This window comes from Aphis gossypii, chromosome X (assembly GCF_020184175.1).
Source record: "Aphis gossypii isolate Hap1 chromosome X, ASM2018417v2, whole genome shotgun sequence".
Taxonomy (NCBI): domain Eukaryota; kingdom Metazoa; phylum Arthropoda; class Insecta; order Hemiptera; family Aphididae; genus Aphis; species Aphis gossypii.
In genome coordinates this window covers 4531097-4556586 of record NC_065533.1, presented here as the reverse complement: position 1 = coordinate 4556586, position 25490 = coordinate 4531097, and the positions used below count along the sequence as shown (strand labels likewise).

Below are 25490 nucleotides of genomic sequence, written 5' to 3'. Positions count from 1 at the left end.
TCAATAAGTATTTAAATAGATAAATGTAATTTATAAAAAAAACTGTATTAAGTTCTGTACAAAGAAACATTCAGACGTAATATATTATCAATATGTTAAATATTTATAAGGTTATATAAACATTCATATTAGCATGGCTACGGTCATCATAATTAATAATTTAATTATATTATAATTATACTATTTCTCTATTTACCTTCCATTGATCTTTCGGTGGTGTATGTCGTATTCTTTCAAAAACTTCAATTTTTGCTGGATCAACATCTTGTTCTAATTCCCATGTACTGTCTTCATATTGAAGAGATCGCCACTTCACCAAATAGTATTTAGTTGGTTTTTCAGCATTCGGTTCTTCTAATTGTTCCGATACATCAAGAACACGATCAACTTCAATATAATCTGGGTTGAAAGGTTCTTCTTCGAGCTAAAATTAATTATATTATTATTAATGATAATTTTATGCATTATTTTAATTGTGACCTACATTTTCAAAAATATTAGTATTATTCGCCATTTTTTGTTTGAATCGCTTAAGTTTAGCAGCGATTCTTTTATCGCCTTTCAATAATTCTTCTTCTGTTTTCCATTCACAATGAAGGTATGAAAAATTTCTATATTTTACATAATATTCATCTACTTCAATAGTTTTCTTGGAACTATCTTCATTTTCATCTAATTTTTTTTCAGTTTCATCATTTTTCTCAGATTCGTCTTTTTCAGCTTTTACAGAAGTATCAGATTTTTCATCAGAATTGACAATAGATATTTCTTCAGGTTGGTCTTCAACAATCTTTTCAGATTTTTCATCAAGTTTTTCATCTGGTTTTATCTCATTTGGATTTTCTTCAATTTCTTTTTTAATTTCACTTTCACTATCACTAGGTGAACTTTTATCGTCTTTATTTAAATTAGTGGCTTCTCTTGTACCTTTTCGAACAGCTAGTATATGTTGAACAACCATTGAATCCTCATCAGTTACATTCTGAAAAATATTAATTTTTAAAATCAACTGCTTAAAAAATAAAATAAATAAATCAGTCAGTATGAATTAGATATGCACATTATGCTATATAAATACCAATATCATATTTTTTATATACCTAAATGTTATCAAACTTTAGTTACTTACTATGTATACCATATTAGGTTTAATGGAATTACTTCCATTAGCATTTTTATCTTGATTTGTTTGTTTATTTTCATTCCCATTACCAGAAACTGCAGACTTAGAACGTTGAGGAGAAGAAGATTTTCGTGAATCTTCATCAGACATAGCTAACATTATGTCATCAACATACTTCTTTCTTTGCGTATGTCTACCAGATCTTCGTTTCTATTAATTATATAATATGGTTATAATATAATTGTAAGACCAATTTTAAGCATATAAATAGATAAAATAATTTTTGTTTATTGTAAAAATAAATTATAGATTATTTTTTTTATTAAATATTTGAACTTCCACAATCAATTTTTATTGTAAGATGTATGAATATTTATTAATCATTAAAAAAATTAAAAATCTAATAATGCATTTATCATACATTCTAACCAACCGCCAATGAATTATTAAAAGCGCTTAAAAATATTGTACAATATTGAATTTATATTAAAAATACAATTATCAGATACTCACATTATCATCACCTTCAGGAGATGGTGGCGGTGTAACATTAGGTTCATCATTTTCAGATTCATTTGTTACCAGTGGTTTAGGTTTCTTACGTCTTTAAAAATAAATTAAAATATAAATTACACTTAAAATTGTGATGGGAAGTAAAAGCTATACAATTTTATTTTTAACATACTTGGAAGCACGACTGCTACGACTTTTTGATTTTCGATCAGTACTACGTTTAGATGATTTTGAAGATTTTGTAGTCTGCTCTGGTTGACTTTCAGGCAATGATTCTATATCAGCTAATGATTCATCAGCTGTAACTTCTTTATCATTTTTTACAAGATTTGTATCAAGTTCAGTATCATCCAACTCTTTTTCAACTCCTTCATCAACCTTTGTTTCCAATTTATCAGTTGTACTTTCATCATTTGATCCCTCTTGCTTTACTTCAACTGTATTTTTACTATGATCCACATCTTCAGATACTTTATTTTCAGGTAATGAGTTTTTCTTTTTCTTTGATTGTCTAAACAGAATATATACCAAATTACTTTTTAATAATACATAAATTTAATGAGTCAATTTAATTTTATTCTGTTCAAAATACCAATTTTATAATAAGCACTCAAAAACTTAAAAAAAAAAAAAGAAATTGAACAAATTACAAAATGAGATATGATTACTATTTATTAATCATAAAATCTCACAAAATATCAATCATGAAAACTTACCTTTTAGGTTTTGAAGGTGGAGGAAGAGAAGTTGTTTCAACTGCTTCAGCATCTAGAATAACTTCTTTTTTCTTACGGTCTTTTGCTTTAGATTTAGGAACTTTGGTTGCTTTAGGCTTTTTTGTTTTTGGAGATTGTGATTTCTTCGTTCTAAATTTTTAGCATAAATATATTAATAAATCAAGTTAATACTATATTATTATAAAATAAATTAAATACTTTGGAAGTCCTTTTAATTTTCTAGGAGATCCATCAGATAATGAATGAAGTGGTGGAGGAGGTTCTTCATCTTCGGTGAAATTAAAAATACTAGATTCAACTACTTCTTCTTCATTTTCAGCTTTTGGAGAAGTTGTAGGTGAAACTTCTGCAGTTAATGTTGGTGGAGGAGGATCGTGTTCACTACCTGACCAACAATCTCTTTCAAGAGATTGTGGTTCATTTAATTCGGCTGGTGATAGTGATCTAGACCGATGTGAAACAATTGAAGTATTATCATTATCTACCACTGATTTTTCTTCTATAGGACTTCCAATTGGTGATTGAATATCAGGATCAGAATCTTTTTTAACTTCTGTTGGAACTTGTGGTGACAATACTTCAGATTCAGGTGGTGGAGATTGGTTTATTTGTTCCATTAAAGGAGATTCAGCACGAGATAGTGATTCTGATTCAACTGGAGACTGAGGCATTATTGGTGGTTGTTGTATTTGTTGTTGTGGTAATTCCTCTTGCTGGGGTTGTTGTGGTTGTGAATTTTGCTGTTGTGGTTGTGAATTTTGCTGTTGTGGTTGCTGTTGTTCAGGAGACATTTGTATAGGTTGTTCCAAGTGTACTGGAGGCATAATAGACTCAGAATAAGGAACAGAATTAGATACTATTTGTGACTCAGAAGTACAGGGTATTATAGGTTGCTGCACCGGCAGCTGTTGTAACTGTTGAGGTGGAGGTTGTTGAGGCACATGTTGTGGTGGACATCCTAAGGATTGCATATGATGATGGTATGCCGGTTCAGAATTATTATACATTGACGATTGTGGTATATGCTCATGATGCATTGGGTTAGGTGGCATTCCCATATGTGGCATTCCAGGCGCCATCATATGATGAGGTTGAGCCATGCCAGGACTCATGTTCATGTGCATTGGCATCATATCTTGTGGAACCATAGGATGTGTTGGCATTTCTGGTTGTAACAAGGGAGGAGAAAATGGAATTTGCTCAGGCTCTTGAGCTTTTTTCCTGCTTTTTCTAGGTCTAGGTGTCCCTCGGCCCTCACCCGAAGTACTACCTCTACCCCTTCCTCGTCCTCTTCCTCTTCCACGACCTGATACCTACATACATTTTTTTTTATAGAGTTATTTTATAAAAGAATTTTTTAAACATTAAGAAATAACATACTACTGGTACAGCCGGTTCCATGATGGCAGGTTGATACATAGGATTAACAACTGGACAGTGTACACCACCCATGCATTGATCATTTGCTTCATGTTGTTGTAGAATAGATATCCTATCTTGAATATGATTTATCTGCCAAAAACCATACACATAAAGTTGTTTAAATAAAAATATTTTTTGCTATTATTTTTAATATACATATATTTTTTAAAAACCATTAAGAATTGAACTTTAAAATTATACCAAATATTTTACAACTATAACAGACCACTGACAAGTGTTATACAACCGAATACTTCTACTACTCACCACAATTCTAATAAAAACTTACTGTACCCCTTTTCTTTTTATACATACTATTATGTTACACTATACATGTTTATTTAAATCTCAAAATAACCTATAAATAATAATTTAATAATGGGTTGCTTTCAGCTTTTTTTAGTACCTAAATTCAATTTAGTAAATATATAATATAAATGTCATACCCTTAATTGATGATCAGGGCCAGAAGGTGGCATACAATATAATTCTTGAAGTTGCTGTTGCAATGCTGCCATTTCTTGTTGATGACTAATTGGTGAAGAATGATACATTCCTGGAGGTGGAGGACCTCTAGGATCATACATAGAAGCTTGGGAATGTTGCATCTGTTGAGGTGCATCAGGTGGTTGATTGCCGATCATTTCTTCCATTTTGTTACCATTTTGATATTGTGACATTGAGTCATTATACCCAATACTAGTAGAAGTCATACTATTAGACCCCATATGTTCCATAGAACTTGGGTTTTGGTTTGTTGGTTGTAATTGTTGTTGCTGTTGCGCTGGCGGTATGTTTGTTTGTGGTTCTAAAGTTGGAGGCATTTCTGCAGAATGTGAAACAGGAATGTGTTGCGGTTCTAAAATGGTATATTTATTTTGTGCGTTAGGAGGATAATCGAGATTATTTTGACTTGGAATAGAATTTGATTCACCCATATTAGGTATATTATTCATATTCAAATTACCACTAGAATTAGAATTTGATTGAGATTTAGAAGAATCCAGATTTTGGTCTTCAGATGGCATGGCTGAATAAACTGGTAAACCTTGGTCGTTAATATTTTGAGAAACCATTCCACCGTTATGAGGAGGTCTTGGTGCTGACTGCCAATGTGGAGAAGTATTAGCTTGTAAACCACTTCTATATCCTGGATAATCGGTAGTTGTATTAGTATTAACTGTAGGCATCACCATTTGTTCAAGTTGTTGAAGAGTACTCTGTTGAGCATATGGAGATGGGCTTGAAGTAGCCACTGCTTTTGGAGTTAAAGCTGTAGCAGGTCTTGGAGACATGTTAGATTGAGCGGAATGAGGATGCGGTGAATGTGTAGTGGGTTTTGCTGGTGACATTACAGGCCTTGGAGACATTTGTGGTCTAGGTGACATTTGAGGCCGAGGAGACATCTGGGGCGACAGTTGAGGAAACTGTGCACGATATTGTGGTTGAGGGCTTCCTCCTTGAGAAGTATGAGGTTTACTTTGATTACTTCCACTAGGTGGCCCATAGGAAGGATTACTAGGTACATCAATTCCTAATGATCTTTGTGGCATTTGTTGTTGTGGTTGTTGTGGTTGAGATTGCTGTTGTTGAGGTGGTTGAGGTTGCTGTGAAAATGCAGGATGAGAAGTCATTTGCGTTTGTAAATGGTTATAGTTTGATGGAGCTTGAGGATTAGGAATTTCAGGCATTTGCATTTGTTGTTGTGGATATTGTTGCATGTGATGCGGTGGTATTCTTGAAGAAACAGTAGTAGTATTCTGTTGATGACCATAAGCAGAATACCCAGGTGAAGTGTTAGAATACATCATATTTTGATAAGGTGCCATGGATTGTTGTTGACTTCGTGAATAAACACTAGATGGAGCTTGATGTGAAGTCATCATAGATACATACTGGCCAGGTTTCTGTTGATTTTCTTGACTGGGTTGTTGTTGATAACTCATGTGTTGTCTGTAAGATGGTTGAGCTATATGTGGATAATGCCTACTAATACCTGGAGCAGGATAATTAGACCAAGCTTGTAAAGCAGCTTGATCAGTGGCACCATACATGCCTGCTGCAGCATCTGAATAAGGTGAATACTGTGGCGGTCCAGATTGTCCTAAATTAGGTCTTAGGCCTGAAGAAACCCTACTTGATCCGTAAGCTGATCCAGAATGATTAGAATGAAAGTGATCCATGTGATTACCAGGGTTGTAATCAGGTGCATTTGGTCCTGCACCACCTGGGGGTCCAAATGATGCAAGTTTTTGTAGTGGAGATTCCCCTTGGTGACCATGCATTTCTCCAGGTAACTGATATGGTTGTGATTGGGCATAACCTGTATTTGCAGGAGGTTGACTTCCACGACCTGCCACATCTGTGAAATTATCTCCTCCCAATTCAGATAAACCTTCCAACATGTTTCCACCCACATCCTCTCCAAACAACTCATATGAATCCATAGTCTTCTGAACCAACTAAATACTGCTATTTAGCAGATCTTCATTGGTGTCGCCGTCTGACATTGTTTGATGAAATCGTAATTTATCAATTTTGGTTATTTCCTAGAACAGAATAAATAAACATTAATTTTACAAAAAAAAAAAAGGATATTATAAAAATAGATATTTTATAAATACTAATTTCAACAAATTTTAAAGTTACAGTTAATATACACAAATTACACATTTCTTATTATAAAAAATGTTGAATGTTGATTGTTGATATGGATACACTAAAAGGGGAAAAGCTATACGCTTACGACTGTTATTATGAACATAACCGTTATAACTTTTCCTCTTTCAGCACACCCGAGTTATGAAGAACTAATTTATTTTAAACTTAATGCTAAAACAGTTTAAAAATAAAAAATTGTGTACAAACATTTTATAATATATGCAACATAATAAAAATGCGCTAGATTTTTACACTGAAAATAATAAAATATGTTTAGAGTATCTATATTTTATTAATTAATTATTTATGAATACTAATAAAAATAATAAAACGCTATAGTTAAACACTATAGCTTAAGGTTTAGGGTTAACAAAATAATAAGAATTAAAATACATATTTTTAAATTGGATCTATACTTTTTTTCAAGGTTGTTACATATGTAATGTTATGCTGTAATATTAAATTTACTAATTTAAAAGAACCAACTACTTATAATAAAAAATATATCTGCTTCATCAACAAACAATTTAATAATGTACCTACCTAATACATTTTTGATATTTATAAAAAAAATTGTGTATGTAATAAAATATAAAAAAATTTAAAATAGATAATATAATATTTTTTTATTGATATTGTTCAATATAATGTGAATAGTGGCTTTAGAATTATTCATATTTTATTGAAATCAAATAAAAAAACTTCAATCAAATCATATAATTGTTATATTAAATTAAAATTATATTAGAAAAATTATACTGAAGATAATTAAATCATTTAAATAGTTTTATGACTTTCAATAGACATAATCATAACCTAATATAGGTAGATCATTTTAAGATAATATAAAAATCAAATCATATGAGTACACAATGTTCAAATGCACTCACTATTTATAATTTCATCAGTCAATGAAATTTTAATGAGTACACAATGTACAATTATCAATATACTAATTTTTCTAAAATATAAATATAAAATACTGAAATCAATTTCAATTAGTAACAGGTAACAAGAAACTATTATCTGTGATTTAGAGGATTAAAAATTAATTTTAAATTTAAGTTATTTCTAGACAAACAGTAAAGAAAATTACTAATTAAAGAAAATTTGCCATGTCATATGTATGTAAGACAGACAACATGTGGGTACGATGTTCCCTTAAGTGAAATTCATTGAAAATCTATTTATGAAAAATTACTTATTAAAAATCTTAAAAAAATATATTAGTTTTAATTATGGCAAAAACGTTTGTATGAGTTATGAGTAAATAAATAAAATAATAAATTTAATAAATAGTAAAACGTAGACCCTTAAATAAAAAAAAACATAAATTTACTTATTTTTAACAAATTACTTAAATACCGGAATAGTATATTACTCAAATAAGCTAATTATTAGTTATATTTAAACTTCAAAATATTTAATATTTTTTCATTTTCATTATTTTTCAATCTATTTATTAGACAAAAAATGTCAAAAAAATTAAACATTTGATTGGTTTTCTCAATATATACTAAAATTATGTCACAACACATCAAAACATTATGTTCACATAAAAATAGGTACATATCTAGATATTATACCTAAATACTAATATACTTTAAAATTTAATAAAAAATGTCATTCTATAGAATTTATTGCTAATAAAATGATGAATCTAATCTTTAAATATCCTACAACCATTGATATATTTATATCTCGATTTGCATATAAATTTAAATGTTATTAAAATAACAAATGATTTAAAAAGTATGGATTTTAAAAGGATGCTATACTTGTATATATTGTTATATTCATATACAATACAACAATTTATGTTGAACCCTTTTTATTAATGTTGTTAGCTTTTAATGTTAGAATGAAATCACCTATTGTTAAATTCATAAGTAAGAACATTATCTGTGATTAAACGTTAGCTTTTATTAATAATTTAATTTTAAAGCTAGAATGAGCATTATTAATGAGGTACAAAATCAAGCATTTATCCCTTTAAACAGTATAAGCACTCATCCGTCCTTCACTAACTTTTGGGTGGATATGATATCAAATCATTGCTGATTTGGGCAGTACAGGAGGTCAAGCAATGTATGAATCAATTTTGTGTATAACTGACTTTGAGATATTCTTATTCTAAACAGATTATAGATATAGTTAATAGCTCTACAACATTAAATTCATAAATCTAATTTGTAACATATATTTATTTTTTATATATGTTTATAGGAAAATATAAATGAAAAAATGTTTAAAAATATACATACCTATTTAATAATATATACTCGGATTAAATTAATTTAGCTCTTTAACATAACAAAATCAATAGATACGCTTAAGTTTTAAAAAAAACCCCCATAGGAGATTGGCCAAAACCAATGTTTTTCTTTTAAGCATCCAAAACCAAAAGTATCAGATGATTTAAGTTCGCTCCTAGTCAAAAAATAAAATAATGACAAAAATTTGAGGTTTACTGTTTATAATCAGTGTTTTGTATAAGTTTGATATTTTTTATTAATGTTTACTACAGTACTAAAACACGGGCTGAAACCTAAATGTATTTATAAAAACAAACTTAACTTGTTATTTGGTAGTCCTACCTATGCATAAAATTATCTTATTTTATTATTACAGTGGCTTCATACTTTATAAGAATTTAAATGGTAAGGATTTCAAGTAGAGCTTGTACCCAGGATTAGGTACCCACACAATTTAAATTTTGAACAGCCATACTACCCATTTATAATAATCAGCATTATTTGGTTTCGATTTAAGTCATGTCAACAATTTATTAATTCTCTGGTTTTCGATTACAGTTATTATTTAAACGCTTGGTTTTCGTTGTGGTTTAAGAAATTAAAAAAAGGATTTAACTGGAATTTCAAAAACTTATTTTAAACCACAACTTTAAAATTAAAAAAAATCAACTGTAAGTGGTTACCAACTTTTAATTAAACGCCGGCTCAAGGATACCATACAAAAAAGATCATAATTTTCTATTAATTTAATTTAATATTAGGTACATAATGTAAAAATAATAAAATAAAGTAAATATTAAATAATTGTTAAAGATATATTTAGAGTTTTTACATGGACTTTTTTTCTGTTCCAAAACTCTTGATCACATGTAAGTACTGGTTTTTTATAAGTTAATACTGGTAACTGACTTTTTAAATATATAAAATTGAAATACCGGCCTTGCCAGTTGCCAGTAAAAATATCGACCGGTCGGCAACCCTAACTATAAGTGATGGGTACCTAAAAAAATATTATATATTTTGAAATCTAATAAAAATGTTAAGATTTGTTAGGTTTTAAATTAATTTAAACTTTAATTAGGTAGTATAATAAGCATCAACTTATATATTAATTAAAATATTGATGTACCTAAGTACCTATCTATACTATGAGTGTAGGTCAAGCATACCAAACGTAACCTAACCTAACATGTCAAGCAGATTACATACAGTAGAGATCACTTATAAAACTAACTTTCGGACCAACACAAAGTGAGTCTTATAACCAAATGGATCATATAGGCAGTAAAAAAAAGCATAGTTTTTAAAAATTTATGAATTTTATTTTAATTATTCTATTTATGTTTTTATATATTATATATATTTTTACTAATTATTAATTACTGCTAGATTTGTCTATTTATGTTTTTGAATTATAGTCAAATATGACGCAGTTTTTCTGGAAATACCAAAAATATTACAAAACTTTAAAAATGTATATTTATTTCTTAATTGTAGGTACTCTATTATCACAGATAAGAGAATATCCTTAGTAGTGAGAAGGGCCATTTACCTATATTATATATATTTATTGAAAACTGTAATTTCCTGACCAATAAGTATTATTTTGCTTTTACTTTAATCTACTTTAATACAATATATTACTTATCAGTAAATAAATTTAATCATATACCTAATACGATAGTTGCAATAAATCTGAAATGCAATAAAATTTGTTGTAGGTACATACACGCATTATAAAGCATGAATTGAAACTAGTAATCCCAACAAAAACATGTTAATTTTCAAAACCATTTTATATCTAAATTTTAACAAACAATGCTAATTTCCTACATTTTTATGAAATTTGAGTCTTATAGTCAAATTATTATAATGTATTTGGATACGTTCAGACTGTTCCAGATTATTTTGAGACTAATAAGCAACTGAATCTTATACCTAACCTAACCTAACCTATGTAAGTCTTATAAGCGGCATCCCCTGTATATTGAATTAAGTTTACTATGCACTATTTTATTAAAAAAAAACATTATTATAGCATTTTATCAATTTAATATATATATAACCAACAATACCTAATACTATTTCAATAAGTCAAAAAAAGAGACAATATAATAGTAAATATACTATTTTCTAAATAGTTGTGACACCAAATTAATTTTTTTATAATTTATTTTAAGTACCTATTACTATTTTTTTTATTTTTTCCATTAATATTGGTAATAGTAAGTGACAAAAAAATTAACCGCAGGCTGCGTGTTTGGCATGCTTAGTGTAGGACTTTAAATATTATGAAAATGTATTATTTACTTGAGTATTTACTTTGATAGAATGCAAATGGTTAAATCATTAAGCATAAAGTTATTTTTAATTAGGTACTTCCTTAACTGTAAATGTAAAATATGGTGCTTCAAGATTTAGTAATTTAGATTTAGATTTGTATTTAGTGAACAAAATCTAAGACTTAAAATGAATTAACAATAGATTCAAGTGCACAGGTCTACTCATGGACCTACTATATCAAACGATTAATATTACAAACTCAAATTTATAGAAATATGTAGGTATTAAGGACTTTTAAAGAAATAATAATATTGATGTTGATATAACATTGTATTAAAATAACTAAGTTGTATTGAATTTTATTTACATTTTGAAGAACTATGAAGACATAGGTTAGAGTAAATTAAATAAGATTGCAAACATTTAAACTATCAAGTCGTATAAAAAATATGAACTAATGGTTTGCTAAAATGGACCACCTCGTGATCCACTGAATAACACTTAACCAAACATTTATCAACGTGTATTCTCATAAATAATATTTCATATTGTGTAATTACTACTTTTATACTCTTTCGAAATAAGTGTGAAGTGATCATTGCTCGGCTGGAAATGCATGTATTATATCACAAGTTACAACCAATAAATAGCTCTTACCAGAAAAATAAATATACAAGACATAATGACAGCTGTGAATGACAATTAATGATGATTGCAACCAACTAAAAAGCACCAATATGTTTTTTAAGGGTCTGACTGTGTTTAGTGATTCAGACTAGATTCATGATAGTGGCTACAATATAATTCTGAATAGAGTATACTTAAATCATACAATTTCGAAGCTATTTACAGGTACCTAAACCTGTAAAAATATACCATTGTAATGCATTTGACAGTACCTAATGAGATAATTCTTTAAACTTAATGCTATTAATACCTACATACTTAAGAATAATCTTCCAATTATAACATGGTTTAAGTATGTAAATACATTAAATAGATGCATATTTTAAGTAGGTATGTCTATGTAAATATTTTAATGAATATCTGAATGAATACATCTATATCTATGCCTAATTTTGAAATTTCTAATAAAACATACTTCATTTATTTCATTTAAAAACGATTATACCATTCAATCTCAATATCTGGTAGGTAATCACTCAATTATCACTTAACACAATTTTGGATAAAAAAAAAAAAAAAAAAAAAAAAAAGGTGCTAATAACAATGATATACCTAACATATTAAGTACTAAGTTAGTCTATGCTTACAGTATTTTGTATTTTTAATTACTTATTTTATATTCTTATTATCTAACTGAATACCTAGTTGCAATATAAATACCTACCTACCCGGATACCTACCCATGTACTTATAATAGATTATCTAGATAGGCAGATACCAAATATAAAATTAAATGTACAAGCGATAATTACTTTTATATTAAATATTTGAGCAACTGTTGCTGCCAAAATCACTTAGTGAAACATCAAAATTAGTTGGACATATTGGAAGTCTTGCAGACTTAACTAGGAAGAGCACACATATTGTAAAAGACTCAAATCAGGTAGTAGTGGACATAACCTAACTTAACCCAACCTACATAAAGGTATGACACGTTTAAAAGTATCGTTAACAGCCGTTTAGATTTAAAACGGGTAAGTAATCAAAGCGTCGGACAAAAATGAATTAATCGCTTTGCAGCAGTCTAACAAGACGTAAGCACGTCACGATAGACCGCTGTAGAGCGAAGGCGCCGGCGGCGAGCAAAAATAAAAAATACAATATAATAATCCGCCGCGGAAATGAGTGGATCTGACGATCGACACTGGTAAAATAAAAGCAATCTTAACAATTTATCGTTTTGTGCACACATAACAACAGCAATGTCGAAAAACCACAACCACAATAGAGTAGTAATTATAAGTAATAACGACGACGACGACGACAATAATAATAATAATAATAATAATAAGCGATCACGTAAAATCGGGGCCTTACCAAAACACGGGTGTTATCCCGTCGGCGTGTGTGTTGTCGACCGCGTACTCGCGCGAACGGTACAATATACGCACGCACGCACACACCGCGAATTCGGCGAACAGAAGAAATCAAAATTATTACGGCCGAAGTTCGTGTGGCGCGACGGGACGACGACAACAGCAGCGGCGGCGGCGGCGGCGTGCACGGCGCGGCGGGACGCGTACCGGACGACCAAATGTCATGTAAAAAAAAACCGTAACAGGGCCCGAACGGACGGCGATCTCGGCGTTTTGTGTGTTAGTCGTTTGCGTCGTTTACGGTTGCGGTCCGAGTCGTACACTATCCCTGTGCGTTGTGCATCACCATCGTGTAAACAACAAACAAAACGACGACAGCGGCGGCGGCGGTGGCGGCGACGACGGCGACGACGACGACGACTACGACGACTACGATTACTACTACGGCGGCGGCGGCGGCAGTGGCGGCGGCGGTGACGGTGGCGGTGTTGGCGGCGGCGGCGGCGGCGATGTACTCACACACGCGCAAACGCACGCACACACAGGCGTGTTTACTAGTGCGCGTACGTGTGAGTGTGTATACATGTACATATAAATATTATATATATGTGTGTGTGTGTGTGTGTGTGTATGTTATACAAACGTATACAGACTATGTGTTAATGTATATAATATGATTATAAATATCTGTGTAGATGTATATAATATTATAATATTATAATATATAAACAGACGCGTACTACACAAGGCGGTACAGATTTACGCGCGCTGACGCGGCTCCTTTATTCTTCGCCGAAAACTCGGTCCGTCCGTGTTTTTGAAACGCGCCGCGAAGTAAACGCCGAGGAATTCATGATAGGGCAACGCCAACGAGCGAGCGCCCGATAAACCCGAGCGCACGACGATAACGACAATAATAACGATAATAGCAGTTAATAACTAATAAGCAATAACAATAATAAATAATAATAATAATAATAATCATAATAATAATAACAACAACAACATAGATAAACAATCGCGGACGGTTATTAAATTATCAATAGTATTGTCGTTCGGGGGGAACAAAATAAACGGAAGAAAATAAGACTTACCGGACAGAGTATCTCGAGACAGTCACATCATATAATATTGTCGTGTGACGATATCGCGGCGTTGTAGTTTAGCGGCAACAACGTAAACGACGACCATTCATGTAGGCGCCGTGACACTTTTAACGTCGAAACAACTGCGGCGGCGGCGGCCAAAATGCATGTTACGCGGCGGCGGCGACGACGACGCGCGTTTCGATTCCAGTCCGTGCGTACTCACTGTAACTACGACGGCGGCGGCGGCGTGAAAATCCGTACGACGTCTATCGCGAACGAGACAAACAAGAGATTCGTGTCGATAAGAAACGAAAAATAATTTAACGACAAACGATAATAATATTAATAATAATAAAAAAAAATCGTATACATATATATACAATATTATTATGTAGTAGTACAATATTATAGTGGTAGTGGTAGTTCGTGTGGTAGTAGTAGTATAGTAGTAGTAGTGGTAGTAATAGTAGTAGTGCACACCGTGCGAGGCGACGTTCCCGAGCTTCTCGGTTCAGTGGTATTTTCGATTCTCGTAATCTGTTCAAATTTCTTAATAATTTCTCGTTATTAAATGCACTATTGTCTATACTACCGTCGCTATACTCAATGCGAGTCGTAGTGGCCGTACATTTACGGTATACTACTATTATACCGCCGAGTCAGCAGCTAATGTCGTACTTATTGCCGTTAACATTAATTTGTATTTTACAAGTGTAATTTATGTTTTATTTTTATCATTACATATTATATTATTATATTATATTATATTATGTGTTCCCGTTTAACAGTCAAAAGTAAATCCTCTGGCAATTCACACACACGCACGCACGCACGCACACATCCGCGTACACGCCAATACACAAACACCACGCACACGACTCTCTCTGACGGTACGCCGCGGCGTTCACGAACTCTCGCCCGCACGCTCAGGATCGGCGGCGTACACGCGAACCATGACGGAGAGCGGCGCCGCCGCCGTCGACGACGATTTGCCGGTTCCGGCCGGGTGGGGGCACGGCCGGGGACGGGGCGGGGTACGCGCGCTCACACGCACACGCACACACTCGCACGCGACGGACGCACACGCGCCCGCGCGCACGGCGGCGGCGTCGACATTGTATCTTGGGTCGCGCTTACGTGTGTACGGAGAGCGGCCCGTAACGCGGCCCGCGATTGGCCGACGCTTCCGCGCGCCGCCGGACGGGACGCGGCGTGCCCGACCAATGGCGGCGCGCGTTACGGGACACACCGGCCGGGATGATAATTTGACCAATAACGCATAATACGGTATATCGTCGCGGCGGAGGCCGCCGCCGCCGCCGCCGTCGTTTATACTCTCTTCTTTGACCACAATGTTTTTACACGTCCGTCTGTATGACATATTACGCACACACACACTCGCGCGTGCGCGCGCTGGTATGTACGTACGCGTGTATAATAGAGTACGGGCGGGCGATGCCGCTCGCTCCCCTCCGCCGCCCGTCGTTCACCCCTTGTGTTCGATATACCCGCCCGTGTGGCCCACCCGATTTCGGACGATCCGCAGCCGCCGGAGGGTCGAACCGCGACGTGCGACACGCGTACGGTTTTTGATGGCATGTAATACCGATTTGATTTGACGGTCACGACGATAATAATTATTATCGCCCCGTCGGACGATTTCTTTTGAAAAAAAAAAAAATCGTTTTCCGACACACGATGATCCCGAGTCGGATCGAGTGAGTCTGACGGACAGCAATAGGATTCCCGTCGGCGTTATATACTACGCGTATATGACGAGATAATATTATGTGTGTGTTATTATCGTCACTGTTATTGACAAGACGGCGACGTAATGAAATTACTGTGGTTGAGACTACTCGTCGCACAGGGATTATAATGTATAATATAATAATATTGTGTCTATTGACGTCGGCCGTTTTCCCTAGACGACGAGATCTACGGATTTCCTCCGCCGGTGCGTTGGCTACCGAATCAGCGGATCTGCGACGGCATATTCAACCACCGGTTGAAACGCCGGCGGACAAATCGCGCCAAAATGCCCGACGGTTCGCATCATCTCTGTAGACACGCACGCGTTATTTTTCCGGCCGACGAAATTGTATATTTTTAAACCGCGCCGTCGGCGAAACATCAATAACATGACCAGTGAGAGAGCGACGACCGAGAGAGGAGAGGTAAACGAAGTGAGAGAGAGTGACGGGACGGCGGCGAGGGCGTGCGTTTGTGGCGATGCCGTCCCGCTCTGCCCCGCGTACCACATTCGGGATGAATAAGTTTTTTTTTTTTTATATACATTTAATTGATCTGTACCCAGTGCTGTCAATTGTGCGGAATTGCAAGTCCAGCGTCCGAGAATCGTTTTTTTTTTTTTATGATTATTTTTATTATTTTTTTTTTTTTTGTTCCTCGATGCACTTTTATTTTACGTTCCCCTACCACCCGCCGCGACTGCCGGTACGACTACAGACGACAACACTACTACTACACCGACGATGGCCGCCGGTGATAACGCTCGCGCCGGTCGCAGCAGCAGCTGCAGCCTGTTCTCTCGACAGCGACACCGCCACCGCCGGCCGATTCAACCGATTTATGAATCGCGCGGGCCTACGACGTCACCGTCGTCGTCGGTACGCCCTCACATCCGCGTACGCAATAAGAGCCCATAACAGTTTTATTAGCACCGTTTTTTGCCATCGCCGTCGTCGTAGACGATGATCGTCATTGCGATAGGTGTGGCAGATACGTTTGCAGTCGTAAAACGATATCGAATTTTCGTGCGGTCGACCTACGGCGAAGAGACGGACGGCAATTGTCGTGGGAGGGGTTGGTCGCCGGAAGGGTAGCGGGGTGCCGGAGTCGTCGTGCTCGTTCGGGCGGCGGCGGTGGTGGTGGCGGTGGGAAGAGGGGCAACGTCCGACAGTTGTAACGTTTTCAGTGGTGACGCGCGCTTAAGCGTGTGCGAAAATCCCGGTACGTCCGAGAGCACATAGAATGGTATCCGCCCGCCCGGCCCACCCTCCCCGCCGGCCGGCGTGTGAAATGTGAATGCCTATATTGCCCGCAATGCCTGCTTACGTGGCGCGGCGGCAGCGAGAGAGAACAATCGAAAAATAAATAATAATAATAATATTCTACTTTTTCTTCGTCCGGCGCGCGTTAGTTGACGGCCGGGCAATAGGTAGCGCTCGTGCGCCCGGCAGACACGTCGTCGCGCGCGACGGAGAGTACGTAGTCGCCGAGAGACGCAGAGGTACAATAATAATATTAATATAATACGCACGATAATAATAATATGATGCGATGTGTGTATGATATTATTATTATTATTTGCCATTTCGCCCGTTCGTAGATTTCAGGCGATTCGCGGCAAAACAAAACAAAAAAAATGAAAACGTATGAAACGTAATAATAACGATCGTTTTTTTGTCGGACGGCGGCTGCGGCTCGTTGTGCACACGCACACACACACACACACGGCGTTGTTGTCGACGTTGTCGTTGTATTGTGATGTGCCCTCCGCCGCACGTTATTGACCGGCGTTTGTTCTCCGTCGATTTCCAATACCTCCGTAACTGTATTGGCCGATATTGCCGTGTACGCGCGCGTTCCACCCTCCTCCGCCGCCGCCGCCAATTCCGTATAATGTACACCTATTATGTTGTGTGCTCGACTACCTGGCCGCCGTGCGCGTTTCGTGTGCACCGTAAATGTCCGCCATTTGGAAGTTATTATTTTCGTTTTTTTCCACGTGTTTTGTCGAATTCGCACATTGTCCGATAGGCGTATTGTCATTGCAGTACACTTACCCACACGACCATAATATTATATTCCTCCCGAATTCAAAAACACGTCGTATTGAGTACCGCCTAAAAACAACCGACGGTTTTATGTTATCGCCGCCGCCGTCTGAACCGACTGATATTTTATAAATCATCAATATTTTTATAATAATATTATCGTGTTATGACGATAATGATGATGATAATAATAATAATAATAGTTGGTAAATTCTACCTTGGTACCTTCTATTATAATAATATGACGTATAGTTTCATTAATTGTTGGTATTCGTTTTTCGTACATCGCTCTAAAATTCTTTTCTCGGACTTCCTTGTGAATTGCGGTGACACTACGAACGGCTATCATAGTATCGTCGTGCTTTACCTAGACGCTAAAAGCCGTGATATATTTTTTCGAATTGTCGATTTGATTCGACGGCTAATCAAATCGCGTTTTACTTGACCGTTATTGTCTTATGTTGGTATTTTAAATGCGAAATTTCATTAAGATTATAAAATATGCAAACCAAATGGCATATAATATTGTACTCTACACCGTACAACTTTTATATTAATAATATAGTTATTTGCTAAATTATTTACAGCTAAGGATTTTTGAAAATTAGAAACTACCTACCTACTTTCTGGACCACTTAAGTTATGAATTTTTGATAGCTTCACGAGCGCATTTAAGCTTTGCTTGTGATGAGTGTCGATTGATGTGGAAGATAAACGCCCCTAAAAATGTTAGCACAGTGTGTCAATACTCTCAGTGTATTAGCCACTTGTTACGTGTTAATATTAACAAATTTCATGTACCTATTTATTTAAATAGTGTATACAGTAGATTAGTTACATACAAACATGTTGTTTTAATAGTAGGAACCTAAATTAATATTGGTCTGTAAATTTAGTGCTAAAATCTACCATTTTAGTACCTACCGATTAGATAATATAGGTGCATAATAGTTTATACCGGTATACCTATCTAATCTTTAACAAATATAGATGTTAAAATTATTTACATTTTAATAGAAAAAAAAAATGAAATGAATGATAATAAAAGTACATGACGGTATCTTCTTACATTTTATTATATTCATACTATTATTTAGTATTTATTACAAAAGTAAATAATTTTGTGATTTATTGCAATTTATATAAATAATAAATGTGGTTTACTTTATGTGTACCTATAATGTACTTAATTATATGAATTTACTTTTATAAATACTTAAGTGTTAAGTGTATATCAGTGATTCCCAAACTTTTTATCTTTACCGTCCATTTGTAAAAATAAAAAAGACAGACGCCCCCCTACTATAAATAAATATATTGGTTTATAAGTAAGCAATAACAAATTAATTAAACTTGTAACTTTCATAGCCCCCCTGGATAGCCCTATCGCCCCTGAGGTGGCGATATTGCCTAGCCCACTTTGGGAAACGCTGGTGTATATCAAAAGTATGTTTATTTATAAGAGCGAGGTGGTTAGACCCAAAATACATAATTGTGAATTAAAATAAAAATAACCCATTATTATAATTAGGTATGATAACAGTAAAATTTAACTATTATATTAATTATAAATTATACATTGCTATTATATTATTGTATATACCTACTATAACTATATTATAAGGTAGATTCGTTAAAATAGGCACCTAACAGACCTTGAAATCATTATTAAACATATTTTAATCTTTTATAAAATAATATACATACCATCTAATATAACACCGGATCTGTGCACTCAACACCCAATACTAAATTAATATCTATATCTATGACATATAACAATATGATTAAAGTATGCAGCATATGTGACCAATGTATATTTACCGACAAAAGTTAAATAATGATTACCATTTACAAAAATGAAAAACAAATAAATAATTTTTATTTGATATAGATACACAAATTTACTCTACGGTTATAATAATGTAATATTTTAATAACAACGTTGATAAAACAGTCTAAACTCAATAGAATACAACAATTTTTTTTTAGAATACATTTAACAATAATTAATAGACTGAATGAAACTTTTTGGTTTTCAACACCTACTAATAAAATGTATAATTAATAATAATTAACAATAAATCGTAAATTTTATTAGATGTTAAGAGCACATCCAACTACTATATTTGTATCAGCAGTTCTAATTTTGTGTTATATAGGTACCGTAAAATGGGGTTACTTTGATATTGTGGGGCTACTTTGATAATCGAGGTTTTGTTATGAAAATATTGATTATAATTGTTGATAATGTGTACAAATTGTCGTTTTTAATATGTAGTCGTTTGGTACAACTGGTATAGAACCCAAATATGTTGTTGATAACACGTTCTTATCGATGATTGTTTAGTTTTCGTTGTTGATTCGTTTAGTTATTAACTTACACGTTTTTTTTGTTGTTATATAAGATCTGCGCAAAGTAAGTACACTTTTATATACCATTTTTTAAATCATGTAAATAGCATGTTAATATAATAAAGACTGAAACACATTTATCAAAATTTAATTCCATTTTGAATTTAATGAACTGCATATAAGATTTTGACCTGGGGCTACTTTGATATATCATAGAGGGCAACTTTGATAACTTTTATACATACATTTCACTAGGTATAATATTTCATTATATATTTTAGTGGCTCGCAAATATAGAAAAAAAATTGGTGCTCGGTCTTATAAAAATTACTCAGATGAGATTTTAGATGAAGCACTCGATAAAATTGCCAATGGCGAGATTTCAATATTAGCTGCTAGTAAGGCCTATAAAATTTCCTATGGAACATTACATAATAGGTTCAATGGCAAGCATGGAAATAAGTGTGGGCATCCAACAATATTTAGTGAACAAGAAGAAATGTCTTTTCTTACAGCTGCCATGAAGTGTGGAAAATGGGGCTTCCCACTTACGCTAATGGATCTTAGGTTAGTGTTTACATTTTAAGATTTGTGTTGCTTAGTCAACTAACTAGTAGTATATTTTTACAGAGTCATTGCAAAATCTTATTTAGATAGAAAAGGCATTGTGGTTGAATCATTTTCAAAAAATCTTCCTGGTATAGATTGGGCACGTAGTTTGTTAAAGAGATATAATAATATAGTTTGTCAACGTGTAGCAACCAATATTGCCAGATGTCGTGCAGAAGTCTCTCCCCAATGTATTTCAGAATATTTTGATAATTTGCAACAAGTAATTGAACATGTACCACCTCAAAATATTTATAATTATGACGAAACAAATTTACAAGATAATCCAGGAAAAAAAAAACTTATTTTTCAACGTGGAATAAAATATCCTGAACGTGTACAAAATCATTCTAAATCAGCTACATCTATTATGTTTTGTGGTTCTGCAACCGGGATTCTTTTGCCACCATATTTCATATATAAGGCAAATGAAATGTGGCAGCCATGGACCGAAGGAGGACCAAAAGGCGCACCATGTTGTCCTGAACCTTGTTGCTCTAGAGGATCTCGTTACAATCGCTCATCTCATGGATGGATTGATAGCGTTACATTTAAAGACTGGTTCCTAACTGCTTTTTTACCACATGCTAAACGACAGCCTGGGAGAAAAGTTCTAATAGGGGATAACCTATCATCCCACATTCAACAAGAAGTAATTGTTGAATGCGAACAAAATGATATTGACTTTGTTTGCCTTCCTAAGAACTCCACTCATCTAACCCAACCTCTAGATGTTGGTTTTTTTAGACCTTTGAAACAAGCTTGGCGAAATTCATTAAATGAATGGAAAAACCAAAATACAAGATTGAAGGCAATTCCAAAAGCATCATTTCCTACTCTTGTACGAAAAGCAATTGATTGTATGGATAGTTATAATGGTGGTGGATCAATTGCCAATGATTTGCAAGCATCTTTTAAAGCAACAGGCATTTATCCATTGAATAAACAAAAAGTGATGGACAAATTACCAATACTAATGATTCAGATATTTTAATTAATGACACTGTTACTGATTATTTGAAAAGTCAACGATATCCAAATGCTGATGAAAATGCAAGGAAAAAAAGAAAAAAGATTACAGTAGCAGCAGGAGTAAGTATAACAGTGGCTACATTTGGTGACAATAATAATGAAATTTCTGATGAAGAGGTAGAAGTAAGCAATTTTCCAATCCTAACCAATGACTCTGAGTCAGAACATGAAGTGATAGATGACTCTATACCAGAATATCAGCCACCAAGTAAAGATAACATAAAAATTGGAACCTTTATTTTAGTTAATGTTAAATTTGGTAAGCGTGGGATGTCCATTTATGTTTATCTTGCTGTAATAAAAAATATCAAGGACAATGTTATCACAGTTACTGGACTTAAGTCATTGGACACAACGAAACAAACATTTAAATTAGTAAAAGATGATGTGTTTGAAGTAAATTTAGAACAAATTCAAGCAGTTTTGAAGTATCCTAAAGTTGAAGGCGTGGGGAAATGTATTAAATACAAATTTTCTTATTCATTGGATGTAAGAGAAGCTTAAAGTTATAACTTGATAAAATTTAGTTTAAAAAAGGCTAAATAAAATGTAAGTAACATTTTAGTTAATATTGTTATAATTAACATTAATAAGTCTGCCAGAAAACATAAGACTGAGTTAAATGAAAAGAAGATTAGGTATTTGTTTTTGTTATTTTCATTATGTTTTTTTTATTATCTTTATAATTATTATATGTTTAAGATATTGTAAAAAAATATCATTTTTATTTAATATTGTATTAAAAGACTAAATAAAATATAGGTAACATTTTAATTAGTATTGTTATAATTAACATTAATAAGTCTGCCAGAAAACATAAGACTGAGTTAAATGAAAAGAAGATTAGGTATTTGTTATTGTTATTTTCATTATGTTTTTTTATTACCTATCTTTATAATTATTATATGTTTAAGATATTGTAAAAAAATATCATTTTTATTTAATGTTATATTAAAAGACTAAATAAAATATAGATAACATTGTTTTTATTACTTACCACCTAATTACATGTCAATGGAATTGAAAGAAATGTAATTATTTGAATTAATAGTTATATTTGTTTAGAAAAAAAAATCATGTATCAATGTAACCCCACTTCACTTAAATTAAAATATTTCATAAAATAATTATCAAAAAAAAAAATTTCGGACAACATTGATAGTTTGGCTAGCTTACTATTTGATTTAATGAATAAAAATAGGGGGTATCAAAGTAACCCCATATGTGGTAAAACTTTGATAGCCACACATGACTTTAAAAATATATGTGGTTAAGATTATAAAAAAATTTTTTTTTGATTAATTCTTGTAGAGAAATATATATTTGAAGTAAAGCAATTTAATTAATACAATTTTCTTTACCATAGCATAAGTTAAATGAAAATACAACCAAAAAAACTAACGAAAATTATCAAAGTAACCCCATTTTACGGTAGTATAAATTTTAGAATAAATTTCCCTGATTGATATTGGCTATTATCACACTTACAAGTAACAACATAATTTGTGTTTTCTCAGTGGTATTTTATAGGCAATATTTAAATTTTTAAGTGAGTTAATGAATTATGAACTTTTTTAAATAATAATATTAGCATTATTATAAATCGAAAATGTTAGAAGTACAATAAAAACAAACTCCTAATACAAATGTTTGAATTATTCTAAACCATATTGTATACAACAAATTATAAATGTTTGCCAGAACAATCGTTTATTGTATTTGTATATGTACATAAGTACGTAAGCCATTAAAAAAAAATAATAACAGTCTATAAAACTCTCTAGTTTATTGCACTTGTTATAATATTGTTATATGTATAGGTATTATTAATTGTTTTATAAAATATAAATCATATAGTAATAAATAATAATATAATTATTATCAATACCTGAGTATTTCAACCTATGTATTTTATTTTATTTTTAAGATATTTATTTAAGTTATTATTTTCATTTATGATAAACAATAAATAAAAAATATCAAATTATCTTTTTTGCCAACTACCAAGTTTTTAATAGTTAATAAAAATATGTTACGACAATTACCTACAACAGCTATAATATGCCCGATAATCATAATTAAAAGTACGAATAATGTACGTACGCACATGCCTACAAGTTCAGAATTATAGGATGATCATAAAAATATGACTTATTAAAATTATTTCTTCAGTTTAAAAAAAATATATAATTTGAACGTACTTAATATTGTCGAATATGTTTCTGATGTTTAAATATTAAGGTAGTTACCTACATAAAATAATAAATATATATTAAATTATACAAATGTTGTTTATTTTATCAATAGTATTATGATTAATGATTATAGGCATCTGGTAAAATATACTATATACAATATTTAGGTATTTAATATACCTATTATTATAAATGACAGCTATACTGCATAATTGCTATAATAGTATCACGAATAGTCATAAGGCAATGAGTGTTAATTAAAATTATTTTACTGTGATTAATACAACATTACAGCAACAAAAGAAAAATCATAATTTATTCGTAGTCGGAAGTGACTGATTTCACTTCGTTTAAGAGTACCGGGATTATTATTATATTTAATGAGAACAGTTTAGGATTTTATTCGTACTATTTAATATATATATATAATGGCTACATAACAGTTGTGTTTTGCGTTATTTATATAATGGCATCGCAATCGGTATTTCGATTATGCATATACGGCTAAACTAAACATATAACATATAGCGAGACAGACAAAAAAAATAAAAAATTTACCAGTAAAAAAGCAGTGTGATAATTATTTTTGATCTACGAGTGGTGCGTCGGTACATGCCTGCAATGCATAAATATAGGCAACACAATTATCTTATTTCATTCCATCACAAGTAACAAAAGTAAAATAAAATCACCAATTATACTGTAATTAGTGTAATTATATTGTATTATTATACTTCAATGACCTACATGTGTAAAACTATAAATCATTATGAATTAATTATATTAATTATTTATACATAATTTTTACTCTTACGTCTAGTGTTAAATTATTTTACTTATTAATGTTTGATAATGTAAAATATAGGTGTAGGGTGCATAAACATAATAAGTATCCAAATGGCTAAAACCATTATTGTATACATGTTTAAAAAAAATACCTTACCGTAATGATAATATATACTTACATGAATTAGTTGAATATATTTTGAAATTATACTTCACTAGTTATTTATATCGATCCAAACACTATTTATATTATGATATCGCTATAAACATATGCTGTGTCTAAAACATAAATGCAATAATAACGCCTAAAAAGCCTATGGCTATTTGTTTGGCAACCGCATAATTCAACGGAATCTCTTATACTGATTAATTTATCCCCCGCCAAAAGCCCTACTTAAATATTCGTACATATAAATTATAAATAGACAAGTTCTAATTCGCCTTCAAATATTTACGAATCAATTTAAGTAGTATATAGATGAATATCACGTACGCCTACGTATGTCACTAGGGAATATAAATGTTTGAACAAAATATGAAACAAAATATAGTCTCAACGATTATTTACCATATAAGTATAACCTATACTACTACATTACTACTACTATATACACATATATTAGTAGGT

General features: G+C 32.5%; 2 protein-coding genes across 7 annotated transcripts in view; one reads left to right on the top strand and one right to left on the bottom strand.

Moving 5' to 3' along the window:
* Nucleotides 1-14938, bottom strand: part of LOC114126598 (chromodomain-helicase-DNA-binding protein 7) — a 33538-nt gene extending 18600 nt beyond the window's left edge. For 3 of the 6 annotated variants that reach the window (XM_050207417.1, XM_050207415.1, XM_050207418.1), the window contains exons 1-10: nt 14092-14937; nt 4242-6344; nt 3754-3885; nt 2572-3686; nt 2353-2502; nt 1809-2147; nt 1637-1727; nt 1130-1333; nt 485-982; nt 197-424 (exon numbers count right to left, since the gene is read on the bottom strand). In XM_050207417.1, the coding sequence (XP_050063374.1) occupies nt 197-424; nt 485-982; nt 1130-1333; nt 1637-1727; nt 1809-2147; nt 2353-2502; nt 2572-3686; nt 3754-3885; nt 4242-6242 (4758 nt within the window). In that variant the 5' untranslated portion in view covers nt 6243-6344; nt 14092-14937. Of the gene's footprint in view, nt 1-196; nt 425-484; nt 983-1129; nt 1334-1636; nt 1728-1808; nt 2148-2352; nt 2503-2571; nt 3687-3753; nt 3886-4241; nt 6345-12998; nt 13432-14091 lie in introns of those variants that run through there. The other 3 variants (XM_050207416.1, XM_050207413.1, XM_050207414.1) reach the window with 3 other exon arrangements.
* Nucleotides 14939-20060: 5122 nt separating this feature from the next.
* LOC126552775 (uncharacterized) lies at nt 20061-22736 on the top strand. Its single transcript, XM_050207702.1, has 3 exons — nt 20061-20304; nt 20522-20807; nt 20871-22736. Coding segments are annotated over exons 1-3 (1260 nt in total). The 5' UTR covers nt 20061-20303; the 3' UTR covers nt 21844-22736.
* Nucleotides 22737-25490: the final 2754 nt, after the last annotated feature.